At 54.1% G+C, this 24,538-nt stretch overlaps 1 protein-coding gene across 2 annotated transcripts; it reads right to left on the minus strand.

Moving 5' to 3' along the window:
• Positions 1 to 682: 682 nt before the first annotated feature.
• On the minus strand, positions 683 to 23,535 carry LOC118695561 (protein argonaute-1). 2 transcript variants are annotated; one of them, XR_008508785.1, is made up of 20 exons: positions 23,426 to 23,535; positions 16,352 to 16,535; positions 15,510 to 15,630; positions 15,195 to 15,380; positions 14,787 to 14,919; positions 14,552 to 14,686; positions 14,200 to 14,287; positions 13,063 to 13,210; positions 12,841 to 12,960; positions 11,920 to 12,042; positions 11,398 to 11,531; positions 10,052 to 10,236; positions 9,743 to 9,902; positions 9,367 to 9,457; positions 7,484 to 7,678; positions 7,225 to 7,359; positions 6,258 to 6,359; positions 5,265 to 5,464; positions 4,347 to 4,841; positions 683 to 3,237 (listed from the first exon to the last, which is right to left on the minus strand). XR_008508785.1 is itself a non-coding variant. In XM_054517189.1 (19 exons), exons 1-19 carry the CDS (start codon positions 23,448 to 23,450, stop codon positions 4,733 to 4,735), a joined length of 2,574 nt encoding a protein of 857 aa, XP_054373164.1. In that variant the 5' UTR covers positions 23,451 to 23,535; the 3' UTR covers positions 683 to 4,732. The 2 variants fall into 2 exon arrangements, 1 of the variants encoding a protein (XP_054373164.1); XM_054517189.1 differs by having other exon boundaries at positions 683 to 4,841.
• Positions 23,536 to 24,538: the final 1,003 nt, after the last annotated feature.

Genomic DNA, 24,538 nt, shown 5'->3' on the forward strand with positions numbered 1-24,538 from the left:
CGCTTCCTTAAAATTCCTTGGCATTATTCAAAAACCTAGTTAGAGCTCAACTGCTAAATCATTCATTGGCTTAAGGTCTGCCCCTGCATCTTTGTAAGGTAAAACAAAGAACTCCAACAAGAACTCAGAGGATGGTAAACAACCTTCAGTTCTGGACCCTAAAACTCAACCATAGGCTGCTGGCAGTGGAGACTAGGATGTCTGCAAGATTTGCAAAGCTGGGAAATGTAAAACATGATGGGAAATGCAAAAGATGAGGCAGTGCAGAAACCCAGAGGATCAAGTTTAACCTCAATCCAAAAGGAGTCTGAAATCTGTCCTTAAAGCACCTCAGAGCCAAGAGCCCCTGAAGCATTCAGTGAGGCTGCAGGAACAGCAGATTTTGATGAACATTTCTGTTTTCTAATAACCCAGGAGCCCAAAATCAGTCAGTTCTCAGGTGACATTTTAATAAAAGTGGAATTGTACTGTATTCCCAGAAGATTTAAGCACGAATTTGTTTGCTTAAGTGTTTCTCTCATTGAACTGAGACCTGGACAGTGAGGGGTGCTGGATCCTCTGCAGTGTCTGATGCAATTCAGCTCCAGTCAGCGTTTCCCTGTTTGTCCCCCAGCCTTTCCCGAGGGAATGCCTGGGATGCGCATGTCCCTTCCCCACCAATGTGACTCAGGAGTGTCACCCCGACATATTCACATTGCTTTTATTTAGGTCTTCTGCCAACAGTTACAGGGTAACAGACACTTGGGACTGCAAAGTCGAAGTTGCAAGCAAAAATCAGGACCAAGGCAAAAAAAAAAAAAAAAATCCACAAAGGCAATTAAATCAAATCCAATATAAATACAATGTTCTGGAGCTCTTTAATCATACTGCTTTCTTTAATAAAGACGTGGTTAGGATCTTACAGTATTTTCTTTTGGCCTAATCCAAGGATTTTGTTACTCTTCACCAGTCTTAATTCCACACATACAAAAAAAAAAAAACAACTGATATTCAACCTTTAAAATATAAGCCATATTTTCTTAATAAAATAAGTTTTGTGCTGCTGCTTGTTTAGTAAGTACTGTACATCAAGTGTTCACGGCTATTTAACAAATGGACCATACAGAGTTCAAGCTAGAGCAAAAAAAACCCACAAGAAAAATAACAACCCAAACGGAGCGTCCTGTAAACACCCTATGTACAGTCCCACACTTGCTCATAGAAAGGAGGTACGAAAGGGGCTGGAAATCAAACACAAAAGCACTGGAGTCCTGGAAATTTTCTTTCACAACTATTGAAGTGCAAATCACTCAGGCAAGATATGAATTTCACTTGTTTATTGCTCTCCTGCTGTCTGGCTTCCCTTCCTGAAACAATCACATTCTTTTATTTCACACTGATTTTCCAAGAAGAAAACCTTCCGCGAGGCAACGCTGGATGCTTGGGCTGTTTGAGACATCGTGTGTGCGATCCCAGAACACCCCGACTTCCCTGGAAGCTGCGGGAAGAGGGCAGAGCAGCCCTCCCACCTCGTTCTGCTCAGATATGAGATAAGGGAAACAATAGCATTCCACAGGTAAATGAAAGCTACTCCTCTTCCCACAGAGCTGCATGCACTCGGCAACGCTTCCAGAGACTCGGAGCTGATCGGGATGCCCGTGTGGGGGTTGTGGCTAACTACAGATCCTGATATGTACCTGGGGTAACACCTATCCGCTACAGGCAGCAAAACGCACCTCAACATGCAGCTACTCGTTTGCATCTCAGACAAGAGAGGGGGAGAAATGCCGATGCCAGAGCGCGGAGAGGGCACGGTGCATAGTCCGGTATAGAAAACATGCGGGTCACTCCAACCTCTCTAAACTTCTTCAAAGTGGAAACAGGGTTTAAAGGGCACAGCAGCTACTGAGTTTGGCTTTTTTGTTTATCCAAAACCATGAAAACCCAACGCAGAGGGTGAAATAAGGGCAGAACACCAGATCTGCAAGTCAACAGCTGAGAGTTTCAGAAGCTGTGAAGCTTTTGTGTAGTTAAAATTGCTGTTAAAAGTAGGTGCTACATCAGCAAGTCTTCATTCATAGTTTTCTATGAACAGCCACCTTACAAATGAGTGCAAATCTTAAAGGTCCATTTTACATTTCAAGTCTCAAGGTTAAAAAAAATTGTTACAGAGCAACAAGCTGTTTCTGTAAATGCCCACACTATCTCTTTTCAAATGGTTAAAAATGGCACGTGCTATGCCACAGCTACTAAAAGACATTTCAGAATTCTAGACCCAACTAAAACACTAAAATTAAAACGAGGAACCAAAATACCTTTGCCCCTCACTGCAGAGCAGCAGCCAGGCGCGTTCCGGTGTAATGCTGGTGAACAAACTGATTTGCAGAGAGAACCTTGACCTTGACCCCGATTTTATTCTTAATGAGGAGCTTTCTAACACCAGGTGAGCGGGAGCAGCCCCTCTGAGATTGTTTTGCTTTCAATGAACATAAGTCAGAGTTCGGAGGATGAGATGGAGGTGCTGATTGGTGTCACTATGCAGGCACTTGTGTAGAGGAATGTAGGCTTCTCATGTTGACACTTAGTGTTGATGTGTTCCCTACGCTCTAAAAGCCTTCCTAAGAGTTCCCTATCTACTGACCACGGATAGGTCCTGGTCTCCTCCCCGTCACCTTGAGGATATACAGCAGTGGAGGTTGACACAAGGTGCAAAGGAGGATATGAACCAAACAGTGTGGTCTTGAGGAAAACAGGACTGTGCTAAACGTAGGATCTTCACCAAACGTGACATCAGTGGGCTCAGCACTTAGTTTGCATAGCATAGTGATGTTGTCACTGTTCACAAACACGTTGCCCCAAAAGAAAATGGGAAGAGTGAATTCCCGGGGTTAGGACAGCTCAATGGGCCAACATGACCGGTGTGGGTTTCATGAAGGCAAGGCAAGTTTCAACGTCAGAAAGTACAAACCAAAGAGGTGGAGATGTGCTTCTGTCCACGCGCGGGCCAGGGGCAGCGCTCGCGTGGGGCCGCCTGGGAAACGCGTTCGGCAGGAAAATGATACCAGAGCTCTTCCCCTCAGAACGTGGCAGGAGCGTGCGCCTCGTTTGTCTCTTGAAGGAAGCGCTGTGAATACTTCATAGGAAAAAACCCAGATAATGTGCCCGGATGATATCAGTACTGAGCTGCCACCACGGCCCCGCCACCGTGCGTACGGTCACTGTGCAGCAAAACGGGTCTGAAAAGCAGTGACCAGGTTCCTGTGGGGAAAAAGGCTGTTTTCCTGGTACAAGCACAAATCAGGAGTTTCCCCCCTGACAACAACAGGGATTTCATCATTCTAAGGAACAATCTGGTGTGCTTTCAGAATAAAAACCCTGGGCATGAGAGCAGTGTGATACCATGACACAAAGAGCAGCAAAACCTAGCAGCAGAGAGGGTGAGAGCCTGGAGGTGCTGGAGGTGGGGACGTGGTAGGTGGGAAAGCAGCCCGGGCAGACACGTGCCAAATGCACACAGGCAATGGGCACTGTGGAGCACCCGGCACTGCACAGGCTGCAGCACTCACTGGACAGAAGCATTGGAGAGCTGTGGTGTGAGCACACAGCCTCAGGAAGTGTGGGGATGTAAACTCTGAGAATGTTAATGACTTGTGGATTTTGGCAACAGACTCAATATCGTATAAAAATAATGTTTAGTAAAAAAATTCCGGTGTCCATCATAAAAATTGGGGGGGGGGAATAAAAGAAAGAAAAACATGGATAGCGCTTTCTGTCCTAATGGGATGGAGATGCTCCCATTTGTCAGAAACAGTTTTAAATAACAAGTAGTACATTGGAAACAAAAATGGGTCAGCAGCCATTAAACGTGTCCTGTATGAAAGTGCACATCTTTCAAAGGGGTTTAACCACCGTGAGGTTGTGATCTGACACAAACTGCAACTGAGGACCATAGAAATTAACTCCTTCCGATGGAAATATGGACCACCATCAAGACAAGATTACTAGTTTCCTTACAAGATTAAAAACATTGAAATTTTGCAGCATCATAGTAAGGCACTCACCCATGGAAAAGTCTGTGACTGTTGCTTTGAGCAGCAGCAGCTGACTAGCTTGTAACACAAGGAAGACAGTTTTCAGTTCTGAGCTAAGTGCTAGGGTGCCTTACATTATCCGGGGGGAATTACTCAGGGGCGGGGAACTGTTAGTGTTACAATTCTCCTATAAACTAGTTGTTTTGTTTTTGTTTTTTTTTTTTCCCCTCAACCCATTAAAGCATCTCATAATCTAAAATATTAGTTTTATAAATCTAGTCTTCTGTTTTAAGGCTCTAAAAATCCCCTCCCCCAACCCCCACAAAAAATACCTACCAGCGCCTGGTGGGCAACGGAGGACCAAAGCCGCCAGTTCACAGTCAGGAGTCTCTAGTATTGCATCTTAAAAATGAAAACCTGCTTCCGCCTCCCGGGAGTTTTATCCCTTCCCTTGAATGCCTTCATGTGTTTGGTCAGGTCAAAATTTTGCAAAGCCAGAAAAAATTAAAAAAATAATCATCATCGTCATCAGTCTCTTCCAATCCTACAAAGGTGTTGGATCGTTCTGTCCCATGGTGCTGGTCTCCTGCCTCAAGTCGACACTGCCTGCCCTGCAGTGATTTCTCATTGGAAAAAAAAACAAGGTGTCCCAATGCTTCCTTTTTTGTATGGCTCCTACAAATCTGAAAGCTTTCTTGAGTGAGGTAACAAAAGTTAGGCTTTCAAGCAAAGTACATGGTACGTAAAGTGTCCTGATGAACCTGCACAGCCTTCGCCAAGGCCTGGGGGTCTCTGCCGTTGCTCTGTCCAGATATATGGCTGCCCTCGCCACTGAAAATCAAGGAAATCACTGCATAATTATTTCATATTTTCCCCCCAGGAACACTGAGAAACTCCCCTGGAGATGGGGATTAGCTGAGTGCTGGCAGCACAGGAAGTCACCTCACTGCAGTGCACAGGGATGCTGTGCATGCTGGTGACTGCCTGTACTGCAGATTCCAGCACCTTGAGGCAGCTGGAAATGCTCACACACCCCAGGAATGCTCCCACAAGCCTGGGATGAGCTCAGGATAGGATTTAACTCTCCTTTATCCCCATTCCCCTCTGCTGGGCCTTAAGAGGATGCAGCTACATGCAGTTCTTCCCCTAGAAATGCTCTGCTGCAGCACTCTCAGACACAGGCACTTTCAAACATCAGGATGCCCTGCCCATGCCTGGCTCTGCCCTCCTAGAGCCATGGGCTGTGCCCCTCACCTGTCGTGCTCCTTATCCACGAGGTGGTACCGTGCCCGGAATGCCACCAGCCGGGCGTAATAGGCTGGGGCTGGGATGGAGACGGAGCGGGTGCAGCGCACGTAGGTGTGGCACAGCTGGTACGTGAGGATCTGCAGCTCGTCCGCCGTGAACCGGTTGTCATCCCAGAGCACGTAGTAGTGGGACGGCCGGCTGGTGCCCTGGGAAGGAGAGGGCCGGTGTGAGAGGTGCTGCTGGCACCTGGATGCAGCTGCCTCAAATCCCCATCAGCCCCTCCCTGAGCTAAATGATCTGCCAGCCAGCCTAGGCAGGAGGGATGCCTGTGCTTCCCTGCTGTGAGAACCCTACACAGCATGGAGGCAGGAAAGCCCTTGGCACCAAGGTGCAAAGCAGTACTAATGCTGCTGCCTGGTGCCTGTTCCCTCTGTGCCACACATCCCCCACTGCATCCCCTACTGCATCCCCCACTGCATCCCCACTGACCCAGGCCAGCTCCTGCTGTCTGCACAGAGGAGGGGAAGCCAAGCAGTCTCCCTTCTGGAAGCAGCTGCAGATTACACGAGTGCAGTTTTTCCAGTCCGGTTTCTGACTAATCTTGGCTGCCTGCAGCCAGGCAGCTGCAGAGCAGGCAGGGACGGCTGGCCTGGCTCTCCCGCCCACGGCCAGACAGCAGGTCCCTGCTGATGAGCAGGCGCCCCGGCGAGCCCAGCACGCTCAGACACCAGCTGACAAGCTGCTGAATTGGCTGCTCTGATGGAGGAAAATCTCTTAGGAGAGACCCTTGGCTCCAGGAGAGAAACCGAGTACGTGCCACACAATGCAGTAGCAGCACAGACCCTGCACCTGCTTGCCAAACCACCGCAGTGGCAGCTCAGATCCAACTATCCTCAAATCCTGGCTGTTGACAGGGCCAGGACAAATGCATGAGGACAATCTGTAACAGCAGCCAAAAAACCCAGCATCATCCCAAGAGCCAGTGTTGGAGCACAGTACCTGAATGCCTGCATGACTGCACAGGTAGAAGTCAAACTCAAAGGGGTGGGTGATGTTGGTATCCACTGTTGTTCCTGCTGGGATGTTCCCACTCTTTCCAATCTGCAAGGAACAGAAAGAGATCCAAGCACTGCAGAGTTTGGTTATTTCCAATTGCCAAGAGTACTGTCTTTAACACAGCTGCCCTGCCCCAGGACCATGGTAGAGGGTCCCCATCTCCTTTTGAGATGTAGAGATGGTCTCCAAGTGCCCATTCAGGGGGGACAGAAGCAGCTCATCCTACTCTGCTCCCTGCCCAAATAGGCCTGCTGGCATTTTTGCAGGCATCAACACCAGGCATGACATGGAGACATAGCCAACAACATGGGAAAGAGAGCAGCAGGGTAAGGGCTGGGCAGGGGCCCATCCTACTGCAGAGATGAGGAAAACACCAGGGATCTCCGTATAGCATGTGCTGGAGTCTGTGCCACAAGATACTGGGGCTTTTATATCCTGATCAAAAACTGTCCTTAGTTCCCAAGATTAAATCTTCCTGCTCATGTGGAGCAGTCTGGTTAGACTCAATCTTACCATTAAATTCAGATGAAATCTAGGAACAGTGACAGCAATCAATGTTACTACACAGCACACATGAACAAGCTGTGAGCAAGCAAGGGGTTATTTAGACTGTCACGTCAGCAACTCCAGCTATCACCAAAACAACAGATGTTTTCAAGCTGACAGAGGCTATTTCAAGAGTCACCAGGATCATCAGCACCCAGTAACTCATAATAACACCAAACAGCTGGCTGGGCTTCTAGAAGCAGACTAATCCATGTGGCTGTAGGAGTCCACTGAGCAGCACGTTTCATTCAGAGCAAGCTCTCCCTGCCAGTGGTGAGATTTCCCCTCGGAAAGCCAGGGCTGGCTCTTCCATCAGACAGGGATGAATCAGCCGCCTCCAGCCCTGGCACCCTGCAGCACTCACCCTCTCGTTCTTGTCTGCGCAGAAGAGACGGGTGTGATGCCTCTTCTGGACAACGATGTAGGTGATGCCAGGCTGGTAATCTTTTTCCAGTTTGATGCAGGCGTCTCGGATTGCCAGGAGCTCATAGTGAAGGATCTGGAGAGACAGAGAACACAGAATGAGGGGACACATCAGCACCAGCTGTCTCTGAGCACCCTTAAGGAGCCTCATGGGAGCTGGTGCAGCCCTGCTGGCCAACAGGGATCTGGGGGTTCCTCACCTGTGGGAGCTGCCCCTCAGGAACACCATCGCGGTAGAAGATGATCCTGGTGGGTTTGAAGCGTGTGGATTTGTAGAACTGGATGAGGAGCTCCCTCACCATGTAGGACAAGTCCTCGATGATCTCCTGGCGAGGACGCTGCACGCGCACCGTGGCACAGTACCGGCTCGGGTGGGCGTCCATGCTGCCCACGACCTGCAGCGACAGACAGACAGACAGACAGACAGACCATGTCTTACACCAGGAAGGACAGAGGGGATGTGGGACATTCCCAGCTTCCACCTGTTTCCCACACAAACACCTGGCCACGGGCAGAGCACCTGAACTCATGGATCAGATGGGACAGCAAATACTGTACAGGCAATCAGTGCCCAAAAGGGACATCCCTGGTCATGGCCACATCCTGATGTCACACTCTGCCATGCCCTTTTAAACATTTGTGGGAATTTCCAGTGAGACAACTTTGGTGGGTGCCACTGAATATCGTGGCTGTGGGGGACTGCTGCTGCTCTGCCCTTGCTTCACTTCTCCTGCCTAGCAGTGAGAGGGAGTGGGGCTGCCCCAGACAGCCATGGGCTGCCCAAGGATGTGGAAGGTCGAGTCACTGTATGGCAGCCATTGAGCAGGGAGTTCCCACTGCAGTGCAGGCACACCTCAGACACGCCAGAGCAACAGCTCAGGGGCAGCTGGGCTTGGCTGTGACACAGAGCTGGGGGCACAGTGTGAATCAAGTGCTGGCCCGTGTTGGGAAACAGACACCCAGCTGCCTCACTCCCCACACTCAGCAGTGACTGCACTGTGTGCCCCACGTTCCCTGAGGAGGGGGAAAGCACCACAGACTCCACATCCTGAGCAGTGTGAATCTGCTGCCCCTGCCCTCTCCAACACTTTCACTTTCACTCTGCAAACAGCTCTGGGACTGGGGCTCCCCCACTAGAAGCAATGTGTATAATAGAAACTGTTTCTTTAGTTTCAGCCACAGACCCACTGCTATTGTCCAACCAGCAACACACCAAGGACATGGTCAAGTTACTTCAAAGGCTCTACCCTTCTCCTCCCCTGTAGCTTCAAAAAAGCTTTCACAAAAATTAAGAAAAAAGCCACAGTGGTCCTGCACAAACCACAAAAGATATTTTCAGAGGGGAAGCTCTGCTGCCAGGAAACAGACTGTTCTGTCCCACCCACACCTACAGCAAACAGCCCAAAGCCTTTCCCAAGCCCTTCTAATTAAGAAAAAAACACTCCTCCAAAGACGCATTTGCATGCCAAGGAAAACCTGAGCTGTGAGTCCTGGAAAGTTAAGAACTTAATAGGAAAATGCTGACGTGCTTATCCTGCATGGCAATGAGCACAGGGCAGTGTCTCCCAGCCCAACACAGGGCACAAGCTGTCCCTGGCCCTGCTGGCACGGAGCAGCACTTTGCTCCATGGATGCTCATTTTTAATTTGAGAAAAAGGCAAATCCTCCTGCACAAAGGGCTCAGAAGCCCAGTCACCCCAGTTTCCTCCATGTCCCAAACCCCAGCTGTCCAGCAGGGGGAAGGTCCCTGAAGGGCTGTAGCTGGACAGGTATACCCCAGAATGACTGCAAGCAGGACCAAGCTCCTGGCACCGTTAGGGCCACACTCGGGGTCAGCACACCACGAGCCCCATCTGGTGGCAGCTGCCAGTCTCCCTGCGGCTCCCAGAAACTGCAGCTTCTCTGCACGGAGAGGCAGGAAGGGATTGGGAGGAAACTTCCCAGGACTCAGATAAAATCATCTGACAGGGTACAGGCACACCCTGAGAAATGTCATCATGGGGTCAGCAGTAACACATGGACACGTGAATCCCATTCCAGCTCCTGCATCCTGCAGGGTTTTGGGCACAAGCTGTGAACTTACAGCTGTTATTGAGGGTTTCTTCCCATCTCCTGCTGGCGGGTGAGTGACATCAGCTCCGAGGAAGATCACTGGCTGCTGAAAGACGGCAGAGCTGGTCGGAGAGGAGAGAAAACAAGTAGTCAGTTTTTGGGGCCATCTCCAGGTGATGTACAACCCAATGGAGATGAGCAGATGATATCAAGGATATCTCCTGACCTCCAACTCTGGCCTGGACACATCAACACCTCATTATCAACAAGGTGGAACAAGTTACAAACTCCCATTTCAAAGAGCTGCTTTATGAAGGCCCCCTCTTCACCATGTAAACCAGGCAGGCAGCACCACGAGGGACTTGGGGTACCACCCCAACACTATGAGAGGCAGTGGCCATACGAACCGCTGGTGAGGCACAAGGATGTTGTTGATCCCGCCAAGCTTGACGTTGATCTTGAGGCAGAGGTTGGAAAGGGTCTGTGGGGAGGTTTTCACCACATTCTTGACCTGGACGCACTGTGTGGCCATTCCCAGGAGAGTGTCCCCAACACGCTTCACTTCAGCTGTGGGCAGAGGAAGCAGGTGAGCACAAAGCAATCAGCCTTGCACCAATTCCAGCAGCACCCTCGGGAATGAGGAGAGACAGCCCTGCAGGAGGCAGCCCTGCTGAGCCAGCCCAAAGCCCTTCTCTGTGTGCTGGCCCCAGACTCACCGTACACAGGTGTCTTCCCTGGCAGGATGACAATGATGAGCTGAAGCCCTGAATAGGTGTTCTTGAGGTGTCGGAACATGGGCTCCACACTGTCTGCACCCTGGGCGTACTTGCAGAAGCAGGGCTGGCCCTGGATGGGCATCCCGGCGTCCTTGGAGATCTTGCGCAGCTGGTCTGTGAAGTTCCTGTGCCGGGAGGAGAAGCTGTGAGCCCTGAGCCAGCTGTGCCACTGTGAGCCCCACGGCCGAGTGCTGCAGCACAGCACAGAGACAGGGCCATCAGCTCTATGGCACCCAGCACATGCATGGCACAGGAAACACAAGATCAGCACATGACAGGGCTGAACTGTCCCCTCTCAGTGCCCTCTTACCCACATACTGACTATTCCTAATGCAATGGAGCTCAGCCCTTCTCCCTTAGGAAGCTGGAGCAGTGGGGAACAAACCTGCTGCCTGCGACAGCTGATTTCCAGGTGACTGCAAAGCTGATGCCAGCCTGCACTTACCACAACTCAGCCACACTCTGGATTTTTGGAATGCCAAGGATTTGATGCCATGAGAACCAGAGGAAACACAGGGCTCACAGCTCTGCTGCAAAGGGATCACGGGAGGAGTGTGGTGTCACTCCCACCTGCACCCAGGTACTGCACATGTGGACACTGAGCTCTTCCAAACCCCAAACACTGACCATGCCAAAGACACAAAGCGCTCACCTCGCTGCATCCACTCTTAGTCAGGAGAAACCTAAGGCCCCAGAAGAATCCAAAACCAAAGTGACCATTTCCCTAAATCAAATAAACTGTTCCTGCTCTGTGTCACTTTGCTAGAGAAACATATTCTCTAAACTACCGAAGCTTTTCAGAAAGCCCAAAACTTCTCTGTAATAACTCATGGGAAGTTAGGATGCTTCCTACATGAATTACATCATTTCAGATTACTGGGGAAACTTTTAATCCTCAGAACCCCTTCTCTCTGCAGAGATTCAGACTAGAAGAGTTCAATACAGCTTTAAAGCTGGCAGTTTCATCTCCCAGTACTGCAGCTCCCTGATGCAAAGACTAGATTGAGGAGAGCCTGACTGACAGCTCACAGGTGCTCACTCCAACCTGGCAGCTTTGTGATGGCTTAGGGACCATTTGCAGCTGGGACAAACAGGCTCTTTGGATAAACCAAAAGCAACAGGAACTGGACACCTCACATCAGATTGGTACCACAAGCAGTGGAGCTCCCTGCATGTCCAGCAGTGGTGATGCCAGACCCCCAGTCCCCAGCTGTGAGCAGCAGTGTGGCTCTGCAGCCACGGCCCCTCTGGCTTCCCCCACCCACGTGGGCTGCCCCTTTCCTTACTTCAGCACCTCCTCTCGACACTGCTTCTGCGGGGCAAAGCAGGCAATGGCCCAGACTTTGATCTCAATGCCGTTGTAGAACTGCTTCCCTCGCATGTCCCACACGCCCTGGTTGGGAGTTGCAATGGCCCGGTTCTGCAAGGCAAACAGAGGGTCAGAGCACAGCCACAGCCTGCCCGGCCCCACAGCCCCAGAGCCCCTGCATGGGCTGGGGCTGTGCTCCCTGTCCCAGTGCTGGAGCTGGAGCTGACTCCCTGGCAATGGGCAATCCACAGCTTCAGCTCCTCAGCAGTGACAGAAAATTCACCCGAGCTGCCCTATGCTGAGCACCCCTCTCCTCTTCATCTCATCACCAAGGACTCTCAGCTACAACTTTCAGAACCAGTTATATTGCAAAAAACTCAAAGCCAAGTCACTTTGGTGAAACATTCCAGCTCTAACAACTTTTGCTCAGAAGCAGTGTTTCCAGGTGTGGACAGCATCTCCCTGCACAGTGCAGCCCAGCCCAGGCAGCCCCACTTACCCGGCCTCCATACTGTAGGATGGGAGCTGGCAGGACCCGCCCTGTCACCTCTGTCATATCATCCTTCACCTTGATCCCAAACTCCTGAATGTATGGATCCAGGTTGTAGCTGGCATTCTTCATCTGCAGAAGGAAGGAAGGGCCATGGGAGAGAGTAAGACCAACTGCTACATCCCAAGCAGCTGCAGCTGGCCAGGAAATATGGACACCTGAAGCCCTGTTCTCCACAGAGCTGCAGGTGGAGCACCTCTGACAGGGCAGGTCGAGCAGATCAGCACTGAGGCCCAAAACCTCTCCTGCACTCTAACCCATGGAGACCTGATTTTGAAACACACTAACCAATGCAACTAACAGCACAGCCTGCTCCTGAGATTTAAGACTTCAACAGGATGGTTCAGACTGGCAAGAAACTTATCAAGAGTCCCAGAAAGAATACCAAGTGTCCCTGGCTTCAAAAGCCCAGATGTACGCATTTGGGAAACAACAGCCCCGTTAACCAGTGGCCAGGCACAGGGTTCCTGTACTGCAGCTCCACCACACAGAGCCCCACATACACCACAGCCAGGGGTGTGTCTCTAATCTGTTTTTCCCATTTTTAGTTCCAGCTCCCTTTGGATCAGGTTCCATCAGTGCAAGGGCCTGAATCTGCTGCATGTGCATTTGCGTGATCTCTTTGAGCCGGGCTCACCTGTGCCACTGTCCATTACATACACACAGGCACCTCTGCACAGGGATTCAGTGAGAAGAGGGGGACAAAACCCCACCATTAACCTCACCAACACCTCCTCAGCAGGTCACAGCTCTCCACCACAGAGCAGCTGAGGAGCAGGACCGTGACAAAGTCCACCATGGGCACGATGCCATAACCTGCCATTGGTGCCAAGCCCCAGCCCTGCCCCTCCAGGGCCTTGTGTCACGTACCAGGCGACTGATCTCCTCCTGCCTGTCTGGGGCAGACCTGGCTGTTGCTTTTATCATGGTTGAGGTTTGATTGTCCGTGAGCTTCTTGATACACCGCTGGCCTGCCACGATGTTACACACCTGCACGGGGAGGGGACAGATAGCAGCCATGTGTTGGGGACAAGTAAGACATGAGGGGACCCCAGCTGAGCACAGCCCCAAACCACAGGTGCCAACACTCACCTCCAAGGGAAGGTACGTGTGTTTCTGTTCCTGGCCAACCTGGAGACAGGGCAGGTGAGGGTATTTCAGCTGCAGGTTGTATTTCTGCTTGAAGTACTGAGCCACTGTGCACTCCACTGTTTGACCACTCTCCAGCTGCAGTGGGAACCTGGCAGAGGCAGGACATAAGGGATGCACCTACTCAGAACAGACACTTCCAGACCTCAGGTACTATGTACTGTGGCTGGGAAAAGGGAGCTGCCAGGCTCCCACCCTGAGCTGCCATACAACAAAATAAAACATCAGGGCAGATGTTTATTGCAGGACCTGCCATATATGCCATGGTTGGGCATGAAAGTACAACACTGGCACTCAGGAGGGCTTCTGTGCCTGGTGTCCTCTCTGGGAGCTGAACTGAACTCCAGGGAAAGGCTAACTGGCCTCTCCAGGTACAGGACAGCAGTTGCAGGGAGGGCAGATGGAGGCAGGAGGGGTTTCCCTTCAGAAACAGGGGGAAAAAAAATCAAACTTCCTGGCTGCAGGGCTGAGAGGTGCCACAACACAGCTGGAGTGCAATACCCACCCTCAGCCAGCAAGAGGTACTCCCAGCTCCATAAAGAGCTCCATGAAAATGCAGAATTGACCTGATATTCTGTAAAGAACCAAAATTACGGGAGAGCCAGGCTGACTCCATCAGCGAGGTGCCACATTCCTCCTGCGCTTGCCAAGCCTCAAGGCTGTGACCCATGCATGCTGGTGCACAGGAGACACTGAGTGGTGCCCAGGCCCAGCCTGCTCCCAGGCACACACAAAAAATTCCAAGGCAGACACTCGTGTTAGCCCCTGACAAAGTCTCTGCTCTGGCAGTGAGTATTTTAAGAATGAAGAAAACCAAACCCGGAGGTAAAAAGTAGGACAATTCCTGGCATGTCAGCTCCCGCCCGCCGCCGCACTCTGCCTGCCAGACACAGCATCCTCTGAGCTCCCATCTCCCTGCATCCCACTCCACACATGGCACAGGGCTGCAGAGCCCCACACATGTCTCCTTTTGCCATCAAAGACTGGAGCTTCCTGTTCAGCTCTCCCTAACGACACCAGCAGCTGTTAACAAGGAGAGCAGTGTGGATTTTTCCAAGGGCATCTGCCCACCCGCCTTACGTCTGGTGGCTGGCTGGCCGTCGGGTAACGTTACACACACGGTATTTCCTCTTCATCTGCCCACAGTGGGTCACCTCCACCTTCAGACCTGATGTGAGACAGGGAGACACAGCACAGTCATGGTGAAGATGGGAGCAATTTCCCTTTGCCCAACTTCTCCAGGACACTGTCAACAGCTTCCTTAATCAATTTTCTGCTTACAGATATCCCAACAATAGCATATGGGAGGCAGTGGTGCCCCAGAAGACATTTAAAATGTGCAACCCCTGTAGCCCCACCTCGCTGCAGAGGCTAGGTGGGACACAAGCCACAGCGTCAGGGGATGGGTTCCAGAGCTCTCTGGGGGCTCTACCTTTGATCTCCTTGGTGAAACGCACTCTCTGTGAGTCCGTCAGGGGCTTGGGCTGCTCGTCAATGTTCCGGATGTCCAGCACCTCACACATGAACTCGATGACAGGCTGGGCTTTGTAGAAGGCAGTGGCCGACACTGTGGGACAGACATCACAATGTGTCTCTGCTCTCAGCCAGCCTTCCCAAACACACCCAGCCCTCCCACTGCAGCTCCCTAGCATGAGAAATAACGTCACCATCGATGTTGAGCATCATCTTCCACATGGCAGGCCGGACTGACTGGTGGAAGCCAAACCAGACCTCCCTGCCCCCTCCCAGGGGGTGGTAGTAGCCTTCAGGGGGGGAGAAGAAGGAGCGGCCGACTGGAGTGTACCTGTGAACCAGGGAACCTGTGAATACCTGTGAACCTGTGCACCATGTCAATGGCACACACCGGGCCCACAGCAGCACCCCCAGACCCTCGAGCTGGCACTCGCCCTGCCAGCTGCTTCACTCTCTCTATTTCTTTCACAGGAGCACCCAAGGACACGGCTGGCACAGCTGCCTCCTCCAATGGCTGTCAAGGCCAGTCCCAGCCACAGCAGCCTGCCAAGGGCAGCAGTCCCCTCCCCTCCCTGGCACAGCCCCATTGTCCCTCAGTGCAGGTACCTCATGGAAGCCAGGTGCCTCATGGCAACATCCAGTGCCTGCACGGACTCCAGTGGGACGGGGATCTGCCCGCTGACCAGGGCCTCGTGCAGCATGCGCCAGCTCACAATGGCCATCCATTTGATAGAGACTTTAAATATCCTGTCCTTGCCTTCCCCCGGGATCGTCACCTCAAAGTCAACCTGGGTGCAGGAAGGAAGGGACAGTGACCATGGCACCCCTGCAGGGATGAGGTGGGATCGTTCTCTGCTGGTCTTTCCCAGGCAGGAGGGAGGTCACAGTGCCCACATGGGGCTCGCTGCCCCTCTTACCCGCTCATTCCCAATGGGTAAGGCTGTGACAGTGTAGATGTTCTTCTTCCCATCATAGACTGGTTTTCGGTCACCAAAGATCTGTGGTTTGAAGTGCTGCACCATGTACTCCACAACTTCCCTACGCAGGCAAGACAGAGGAGCAGGAGGAGAGAAGGGAGAGGTTTGTTTTGTCACTTTCTTTACAGCCTGATACCTTCTGCAACCTGTCCAGTCCACCCCAGCCTTTCTCCCTAGGGCAACTGAGAGCAGAGCTGAGACCCATGGAGCAGGAAAGCCCCTGGACAAGCAGCTACATGCCTTGTCCCACAGCTCAGTACATTGGTTTTGGCAGAAGGAGTGTACATGGCACAGGGGAACACACAGTGGCTGGAGCTGCCTCAGTGTGACCCGCTGCTGAAAGCACATGCAGCATCTGCTCACCGGCCCTTGGGGCACAGAGCTCCCCAGGCTGCAAGGGCAGGAGGGGACAGGCAAGGAAGAGCACATCAAAAAGAAAAACAAAGAAAAGTACATGATGGCCCGAGGTCTGGGCTTGCTATTTTTAAGTCAGGGATTGTTGCCAAAATAGCACAGCTGCTTCGGAGCAGCAGGGACTGTGCTGAGGCTCCGGACCCCTGACGCTCCCAGGCCAGGAAGCAGCACTGGCTGCACAAACATGGCTGGGGGGTCCAGCCACCTGTGGGCATAATGCAGTGCCATGACCCCTGCCACTGCTGTGACCCCTGCCATAATGGTCACCCTAATGACTTCTACTGCAAAGACAGAGACAGACACTTAGAGAGTCTCCACTAGGAAACTAGAAGCAGGGAACAATGCCAAACCTCTAATACTTGCCTTACCTGTTGACTCTGCGTGGACATTTATCGGGTTTGATATCCACTTCATAATGATACACATCGATCTTGGGAATGTCCACTTCAAAGTAGTTGGCCAGGAGCTTGATGGGCTTCCCAACAGTTCCTATCCCAGGCCGACGTGGTGCTTGAAACACCTGCTGCAAGGGGGGCAGGTATGCGCCTGCAGCTGTGGAAGAGAGCACAGGTCAGGAGGGCTGCCAGGGACCCCATACTCAGACAGACAGACAGACAGATCTCACAGAGTCACAACGCTCTCCATCACCACATCCTGAACTGGAACGTGTCCCATTACCCCTTCTCCTGGCAGGAGGTGGCAGTGGCAGAATTCAGAGCAGCACACCAGGAAGCAGCTTCCCTGGGCACCATCTGGGGAGCACTGGTGCCAGCCAAGCTGCTGAAGGGCAGTGCCAGGCACAGGGGCCCCACCAATTCCCTTGGCACAGGCTCCAGCACTGCCACCTGCTATGGGAGAGCAGCACCAGCTCCATCATCACCGTGCCCCTTTCCAAGGGGATGCAATTCCCTGGATACTCTGTCAGCAGGGACATACAGACACATGCGTTTCCCCTCCATCCCCAGCAAATTCCAACTCACTGCTGGAGGGAGGATGCCACAAGAAACAGGAAATGCATTATTCCATCTGCACTACACAATTGTTGAACTGCTGGGTTTTGCACAAAAAAAATCCCCAAAACAAATCCAAACCAATCCCAAATCCCCACTTGAAGCAGTGTGGGGACCTGTAAAGAGGGAAGTACCAGTTTTTCCACAATTCCCATTACACAGACTCACTTATGAAGTTTGGGAGATGCAGGATGGCACCAGCACATGGCTACAGGACTGAGCTGCATTTCTAAACCAACAGCACACTTGGACTCAAATGAAAATATTGCCAAGGAATTACTTTATCCCACTGCTCCCTGAGGTGAGCTCTGCCCTTCCTGCCCCACTCTCACTTTGCCCATCTCCACCCCTCCCAGTCTGCACCTTCTATTTGTTCCTCAAACACCGTGAGGTCCGAGCCAGCTGGGCCGGTGCGGGGACCGAGTGTGGGGGTATTGGGAGCGCTCCATCTGCGCGGCCAACTGTCCACGTCGGCCCACAGGCAGCAACCCAGCTCCAATTCAAGCTCCTGAACACATGGTGCTTTTAGCACCCCTTTCTCCCATCCACTTGCTTTTTAAATCCAAATTTCCATTCCAGGCTAAAAATACCAGAAGCAGAAAAACAGCAGAGCAGCAAACTAAGCTTCAAATTTGCCTTTTACTTTTGCACCCAAACTTTGCAAGACTTTTCCTGCCCATGGAAGGCCGCCTGTGCTGCAGGACACTGAGGGGATGGGAAAACTCTTGTGAGCATCCAGGGGCTGAACTGCAGAAGTTAATTCTCCAAGGCCAACCTCTGCTCCTGCTTCTGCCCTGCAACAGGAGCTCAAAAGACCCAAAATCTGCTAGAAGCCCCAAGCCAGGGCTCACCTGGCCCCAGTGCCTCCTCAGACAAAGCAGCACAGGACTTGGAGCAAGGTGGGGATTCCTGAGTCCCCTGCAGGCACTCACAACTGCCCCAGGACAGGGTGAGTGCCAGCCGCCCCCAAAAAACATCTGCGCTGCACTTCGGAAGAAGCTCGTTTGAAGGAACTGATTTTCAGATGAGCTGCTGCTGGTAAGTCATGTCTCCACATGATTAGCATTTCTTGGCAGTGGCCAGCTCCCTGGCTGCGAGCTGATGCATTTTTAAATCATGGCTCACAAGCAAAGAGGTATTTGCCAGTGCTGCTGGAGCCTCCCAGTCCCTGAGTTTGAGTGAGGAACCAGACTGCCCACCTGCAAGATCTGTCAAAGGACGGCAGCTCTCCACTGCCTTTGCTGCAGCCACATCAAGGCCAGCACCCACAGCTTCTCCTCCTCTGGATCATCTCACTCCCCAGACAATCCTGGCAGCCGTGTGCGAGCAGGACCACACGCAATTCCCTGTGCCCATGGTAACCCCACAGATGCAGGGAACACAGGGCAGTAGCCATACTTTGACAGCTGTTCAGCGGCACTTGGGTGCCCAAGAAGAGCTAAAGCCAGTTTAGGGCTGGCAGGAGTTGCAGAGGTGTGACCAATTCACCCCACAGCAATCTCACACTTGGCACTGCTTCGGTCGCTCCAAAACTAAGGCTTATCCATGCAAACCCTTTTGCCAGAGCATCCCCAGATGCTTCATGAACACAACACCCCGCAATTAGGCTCATGAATCATAGCTGAAGGAAGGAGCCAGCCTCTAGCAACACAAAAGTTGGCTCAGAATTTTGATTGGGCACAGAAGATACAGCAAACACAGGGTAAGATAAACGGGCAGAGTGGCCAGAGGGCACAGGAGATGCTCTGCAAAGACCAGGGCAGGACCACGACCAGCATCGAGGATGGGCAAGTTCACCCCTGGGCTGACTCACAGAGTTTTATTTTGGTGACCACAACACCCAGTCCCTGAATGTTGACAAGCCAAAGCAGCTGCCCAAGCAGCACCTCCAGCATGTGAGCCAGGCTCTCACCCAGCCTTGGCTGCTTCAGCCCAGGTGGGATAGACCCCAAAACGCTTTGCTGAACATGCAGGCTTGGCTTATCCTTTCACATGCTACATTCCTGCCCTGGAGCACTCAGGGTCCCTCCATGATTTGCCTCAATGAAAGCCACACTTCTCCTCGGAGGATGCTGCCAGGGAATCCCCGATGGACATCTCGGACAGACAGGCATCTCAGACAGACATCTCAACTGTCATCCCCAGGCACCTCATGCCTGAAGCCGGCTCAGGCAGCAGCAAAGGAGGCAGCCAGAAGAAGCCTCGTTAAAAAGCTACCCAGAGTGCATGGAAAGAGGGGGGCTCCAGTGGCACATAGTGGGGCTCCTGCAATAGGGGGGTTGGCTCCTGCATACCTCGACTCTCCATGGCGAAGCTGCACAGGCTCCCACTTTGTCATGTAAATGCGGGCGCCGGGGCCGGGGGCTGCAGGGCGAGTGTTGTTCCTGCAGCACAATGCGGCCAGTGAGCGGGATGAAATCCGCTGCCATTAGAAATTCCGCGGCCCAGGAGGAATCACAGACTTTCGCACACAAAGCCGTGCCCTGGGGACGCGCCGGCGGCGGAGCATCGACGCCCTTGCACCGGGTACCGCGGGCAGAGACGGCGGCGAGGGCAGAGCCACCGAAGTGAGAGCAAGTTTGAGGTAATTAGCGCTGGAATACGCTTTGTTTCTGTTATTTATTGTAACAGCTGGGGAACACGACCCGCTGCCCAACAGCTGCCTGCGCCGGGCGAAGCCGCCGGTGGGACGGCATGAAATTACCATGTCATTGAAATCCTCTCCAGCGCCGCATTCAGCCGAGGGGCCGCGGGAACGGGGCCCAGACAAAAGGGAGTTTTATTGCGGCGGCGGCGGCGGCGGGTCCGTGCCGGCCCCTGTCCGCACACCCACCCGCCAAAATACAGCCGGGAATCAGGGAGGTGCAGACGGGGCCGCGGCACAACAAACGCCACCGGACACGCAGCGTGATTCATCCTCACCCTGAGACATCTCCATCCTAAACCACCCCAGAGCTCCCCCGGGAAATGAAATCCCTGTCGGGGAGCAAAGCAGGGGGCAGCACCAGTGGGAAAGGCAGCTGCTGGGGAGGATGAGCAATTGGCATTCCCGATCTCCAGGCTCGACAGCTTCAAAACCACTGGCTCTAAGCAGCGACCAACACCATTCCACACAGACCAGACTTCAAAAAGCCCCATCTCAGCTCTGTCAAGCCAGACATCGCTGCCTGTTCCTCCCGAGTGACCTCAGCACTGCCAGGGTCACGCAGCTTTGAGTGCTTTTTGGTTTGACACCAAACTGAGTTTCAGCAGGTGATGTACACACGGGACAGAGGCTCCATCTGCAGCCATCAGAGCCTTAAACCTGTCTGTGCACCAGAGCCTGGCTGCTGAGGGCACAGCTGAGCTGCTCTGGTCCTGCCCTGCACTCGGGTGGCTTCATGCAAAAAATGAGCCAAAACGGGCTCTAAACGGTTTTACTACAGGACTGACATCTGAAAACTGCTGAGTTCTTCGTATCCTCACACTAAACATTGCAAAGGACACTGCTTGCTTCGCACCTGGAAATCATGGGTGACACCCTACAGTGCAAGCTATAAACCTGCCTGGCCGAATGGGTGTCCCTGCACCCTGGGATGTGCAGTCCCACAGGTTGAGCCAAGCAAGAGGGTGAAGCTGTGGGTGCTGCAACAGAGCCCAAGGAACAGCAGCAAGAGGGGTGCCAACTCCATGACACCCACATGCAGGGGCTGTACTCCAGCTGCTCTGGCTCTGGAGAGCAGCGTGGTGATGCCAGCGGCGTGGTGATGCCAGCAGGGTGGTGCTGGTGGTGTGGACACGGCTCAATCATGAGCTGACCCATGAGGGTTCTGCCAAGCTGTCTTCAGCTGTCCAGCAGCTCTCTTTTCCATCCCTCAGACAGGTTCTGAGAAACACTGGCACAGCAAGTGCCAGCACCCCTGCTGAGCACACTGGGTGACTCTGCTCAGTGACCCTGGGGTCCCCGCTAATGGTGCCTGGGCTGGGCGGAGGCTGAGATGCCCTGCCCAGCTCTGCAGGGTCTCCTGCTGCTCCTACACTGCCCAGGCAGCAGCCAGGGACGCGCAGAGCCGAGAGTCGCAGACAAAGGCGGCCCCCAGTGCCGGAGGGACAGGACAAAAGCGACGCCTCTCTGTGTCCCACCGCGGCCCTGCAGTGCCACCGGCTCCCGGAGCGGAGGCTGAACCCGCCCGTGGCTCTGCACGGATCGCCCTGCCCAAGGAGCAGCTTCTCTGCCTGATTTGGCTTCCTCCTCGCGTCTGCCATCTTAATAACTTGTCTGTGTTTTGTTCTTCCCAGGGTTTAGGGAGAGGCTGCAAAGAGTGTTTAGAGATAAACCATCCGTGCTGTGTCTCCAGGCAAGGTGCTTCTCCTGGCTTTGTTTCTCGGCCTAATCCCGTCCCAGAACCAGGCATACGCAATTTCGTGTTTCCTGAAGATAAAGAGCCCCAACAGACGGAGCAGCTTTGGGGTTTTTGCAAGGTTCAGCACAGGAAGACAACGGTTGAGATTAACAGCCTTTAGGAAGTTCACAAGGGATAAACTAAAAGTTGTGGGAAAATAAGTTTAGTTTTTAAAACCTCTGTGTGTGTGTGTGCTTCCCCGAGTGCTGCCTGTGGGTCAGATGTCCTGGGTTTCCCTGCTGCCTTTCCAAGCATCTCCGTGTTGGGCACATCCAGGCACATGCCAGTTTCTGCTTTATTGCCCTGATAAGCCACAGCAGCATCAGAGCTCGCAGGCAAGGCTCGATCCATACTCAGGGTCTGGCACAAGCAAAGGGGTTCCACAGCAGGGCAGGATTCACAGCAGCTCTGACAACATGGGGTTCGTGAGTCCCCTCCCATGGGGTGAACTCGGGTGGGAGCAGATATCCCCCAGCCAAATTTGGGAACACAGGGGGAAACTCCCAAGGGTGCAGCAGCAGAGCCCTGCTCCCAGTGCAGCCCTCACAACCCAAACCTGTCCACCAAGTGCATCCCCATCGCAAGACAAGAGATTATTTTAAAGCCTTAAGAGCATCATTTCAGGCTGAGGTAGGAGGGTGCCTGGTTATCTGCCTGGCCCTGAGGCAGCAGTGCTGCTATCGCCCCAAGGTGCTGGCAAAGCCTGCGGTGCCGCCAAATCACAGCTTCCAGAGGCCATAAATCAGCCCAAACACAAAGCACCCAGCAGCCAGAAGGTAACGCAGACAGAGGGAGATTTCTGTGTCACACTTTAAGTAAACCTTGTAAAAAGGACTGAAGTTTACAAACGCTCAGCAGATTTATGTCAAAATCTCACCAGGCTGATGGGTTATGGAGGGTGGCAAACGCACCAGCACAAGAGAGGCGGCAGGGCAGTGACTGCCGATCCCTGTTCCTCGGAAGGGCAGCAGCTCCCCATTCCCATCGCCCCGTGCCTCAGCAGGGCAGTGACCCGCGTCTCCATCACCCCATCCCTCCCTCTGCCTTATTTTAGGCACCAAAATCCTTCTGCGACTCAGCAGTGCAAGTTGGCGATGCTCAGGCCAGGCACAGGAGCGAGCGGCAGCCGATGCGACGGCCTAGGGAACAGCTCTCCAAAGCCCCGCGGAGCTGCCCGGCACCAAGGGCACTGCCAGCTGCTCCCGTTCCCAGCCGGGGGGCGGAGGTTGGGGCAGGGGACACGGGGGTACAGAGTGGCTCTGGAGCTCGGCCCCGCGGGGCCAGGCTCAGCCCCGGCTCCGCGCATGCCCTGGCACGGGCAGAGGAGACGCTTCGTGCTGTCACGGCACACGGCGTCGCCGGCCTCCCGCCAGCTGCAGCCGGCGCCCCGCTCCCTGAACTCGGGGAACGGGGAGCTGGGGGATGGATGGGGAGCTGGGGGACGAAATGGGAGCTGGGGAGGCAGAAATGGCAGGGAAGGGGGTGGAATGGCAGCCGGGGGGATGGATGGGGGTGGGATATAGGGGGAATGGAATGGGAGCTGGGGGAAAGGTTGGAAAGCTGGGGGATGCTGCTGCTGCTTTGTGCAGAACAGGCCCCTTGAGCAGGGCTCGCTCCGCGCTCTGGGGACCTGCGGCTGGACGTGACCCCGGCCCTGTGCCCCCTCCTGCGAGGTTTCTGCGGGTCCCTCCATCGCCCCTTCCCCAGCGCCCTCACCGCTGCTGCTCTCGGGGCAGCCGGGGGAAGGCGCCTGCCCCGCAGCCCCCCCGCAGCCCCGCTGCTCAGACCCGCGCGCTCCGACACCCTCCGATCCCCGGCATCGCCCCCGCACATCCCGCGCCGCCGCCACATCCATCGCCGCCCGCCGCGGTCCTCTCCGCACACCCTTCCACCGCGCTCCCCCGCCCCGGTCCCCACCCGGTACAGGCCCCTTGGCCCCCGCCGCACACCCGCCCCCCGTTCCACCGGCCTCATCCCTTTCGCCCCCCGCCGCCCTCCCGGCGCTCCCCGGCGCGCAGCGCTCCGAGCTCCCCATCCCCGCCGGCGGTACCTGCTCCCGAGGGTCCCGCTTCCATCCCATCCACGCGGGCGCCGCTCCGAGCCGGGGGCCGGGGCAGGGCCGTGCCGGGGGCCGGGGCCGGGCAGGGCCGGGGCCGGTGCCGCAGCCGCCTCACGCCCCTCACGCCGCGCGCACGCGCCGCCGCCGCCCGGCCCCGCGCGCAACAAAGGCGGCGCCCGCCGGCTCCGCCGCCATCTTGGGGCCCGCGGGGACCGGGGGGACCCGGGGGAACTGGGGGGCTCCGCTCTGACAGCGGGGGATGCCCAGCCGGGGCCTCGCTGCAGCCGGGGAGCGGCGGAGCGCTGTCCGCCCGCTGGCGCCGGGGCCTCCCGCTGCGCCGTTGCCACAAATCCACAAATATTTATTTCGCGGGTTTATTTCGTGGTTTCTTTTTTTTTTTTTTTTTTTTTTTTTTTTTTTTTTTTTTTTTTTTTTACGTTTTTTGGTTGGCCGGACCGAGGAGGAAGGGCCAGTTCTTGTATCGACCGCTGTTCGGTCATTCCTGAAGTGCCCTGAGTCTCGCCAGGCAGGAGCAGGGCAGGAAGTCCCCGTGGCCCTGCTCCATCTAAACGCACAGAACCGGGCAGAGCATCCCTTTTCCATCCTGTTTCCCACCACGTCCCAGATCAGTCCTTCCCAGGAAGCGCAAATCCCGACCCTGTGCCTTGACTTTGTCAATAGCATCATAAACCCCAGGAGCATCATTCCCACAATGAGCCCGGGTGTGTGTTCCTGACTGGGCCATTACAGGAAAAGGTGGAAAAGCCACAGGAATTGAGGCTGTCAAAGCATTCCCATCTCCTGCTGTTCTCCCAAAGCATGAGCAGCAATTCCTACTGTACCGAGGGAGTGGCTGGAGCAGGACCCAGCTGGGATTTTGGAATCAGAGCTGCACAAACAGCAAGGCTGTGGCACAGAATCACACGCATCACTCAGCCCTGGGTTCCTGAGGTTTGGTCTTTACATCAAGTTTGGAAGACACAGGATGAGCAAACCTTGGGGCTTGAGCTCCTCAGGTTTCCCTGAGGCTGAGCAGCCTCAGGATCTGCCCTGCAAACGGAACTGACACCTAACGCGGGGCTGCAGAAGGTGCCGGGCATTTCT

This window comes from Molothrus ater, chromosome 24 (genome assembly GCF_012460135.2).
Source record: "Molothrus ater isolate BHLD 08-10-18 breed brown headed cowbird chromosome 24, BPBGC_Mater_1.1, whole genome shotgun sequence".
NCBI lineage: Eukaryota > Metazoa > Chordata > Aves > Passeriformes > Icteridae > Molothrus > Molothrus ater.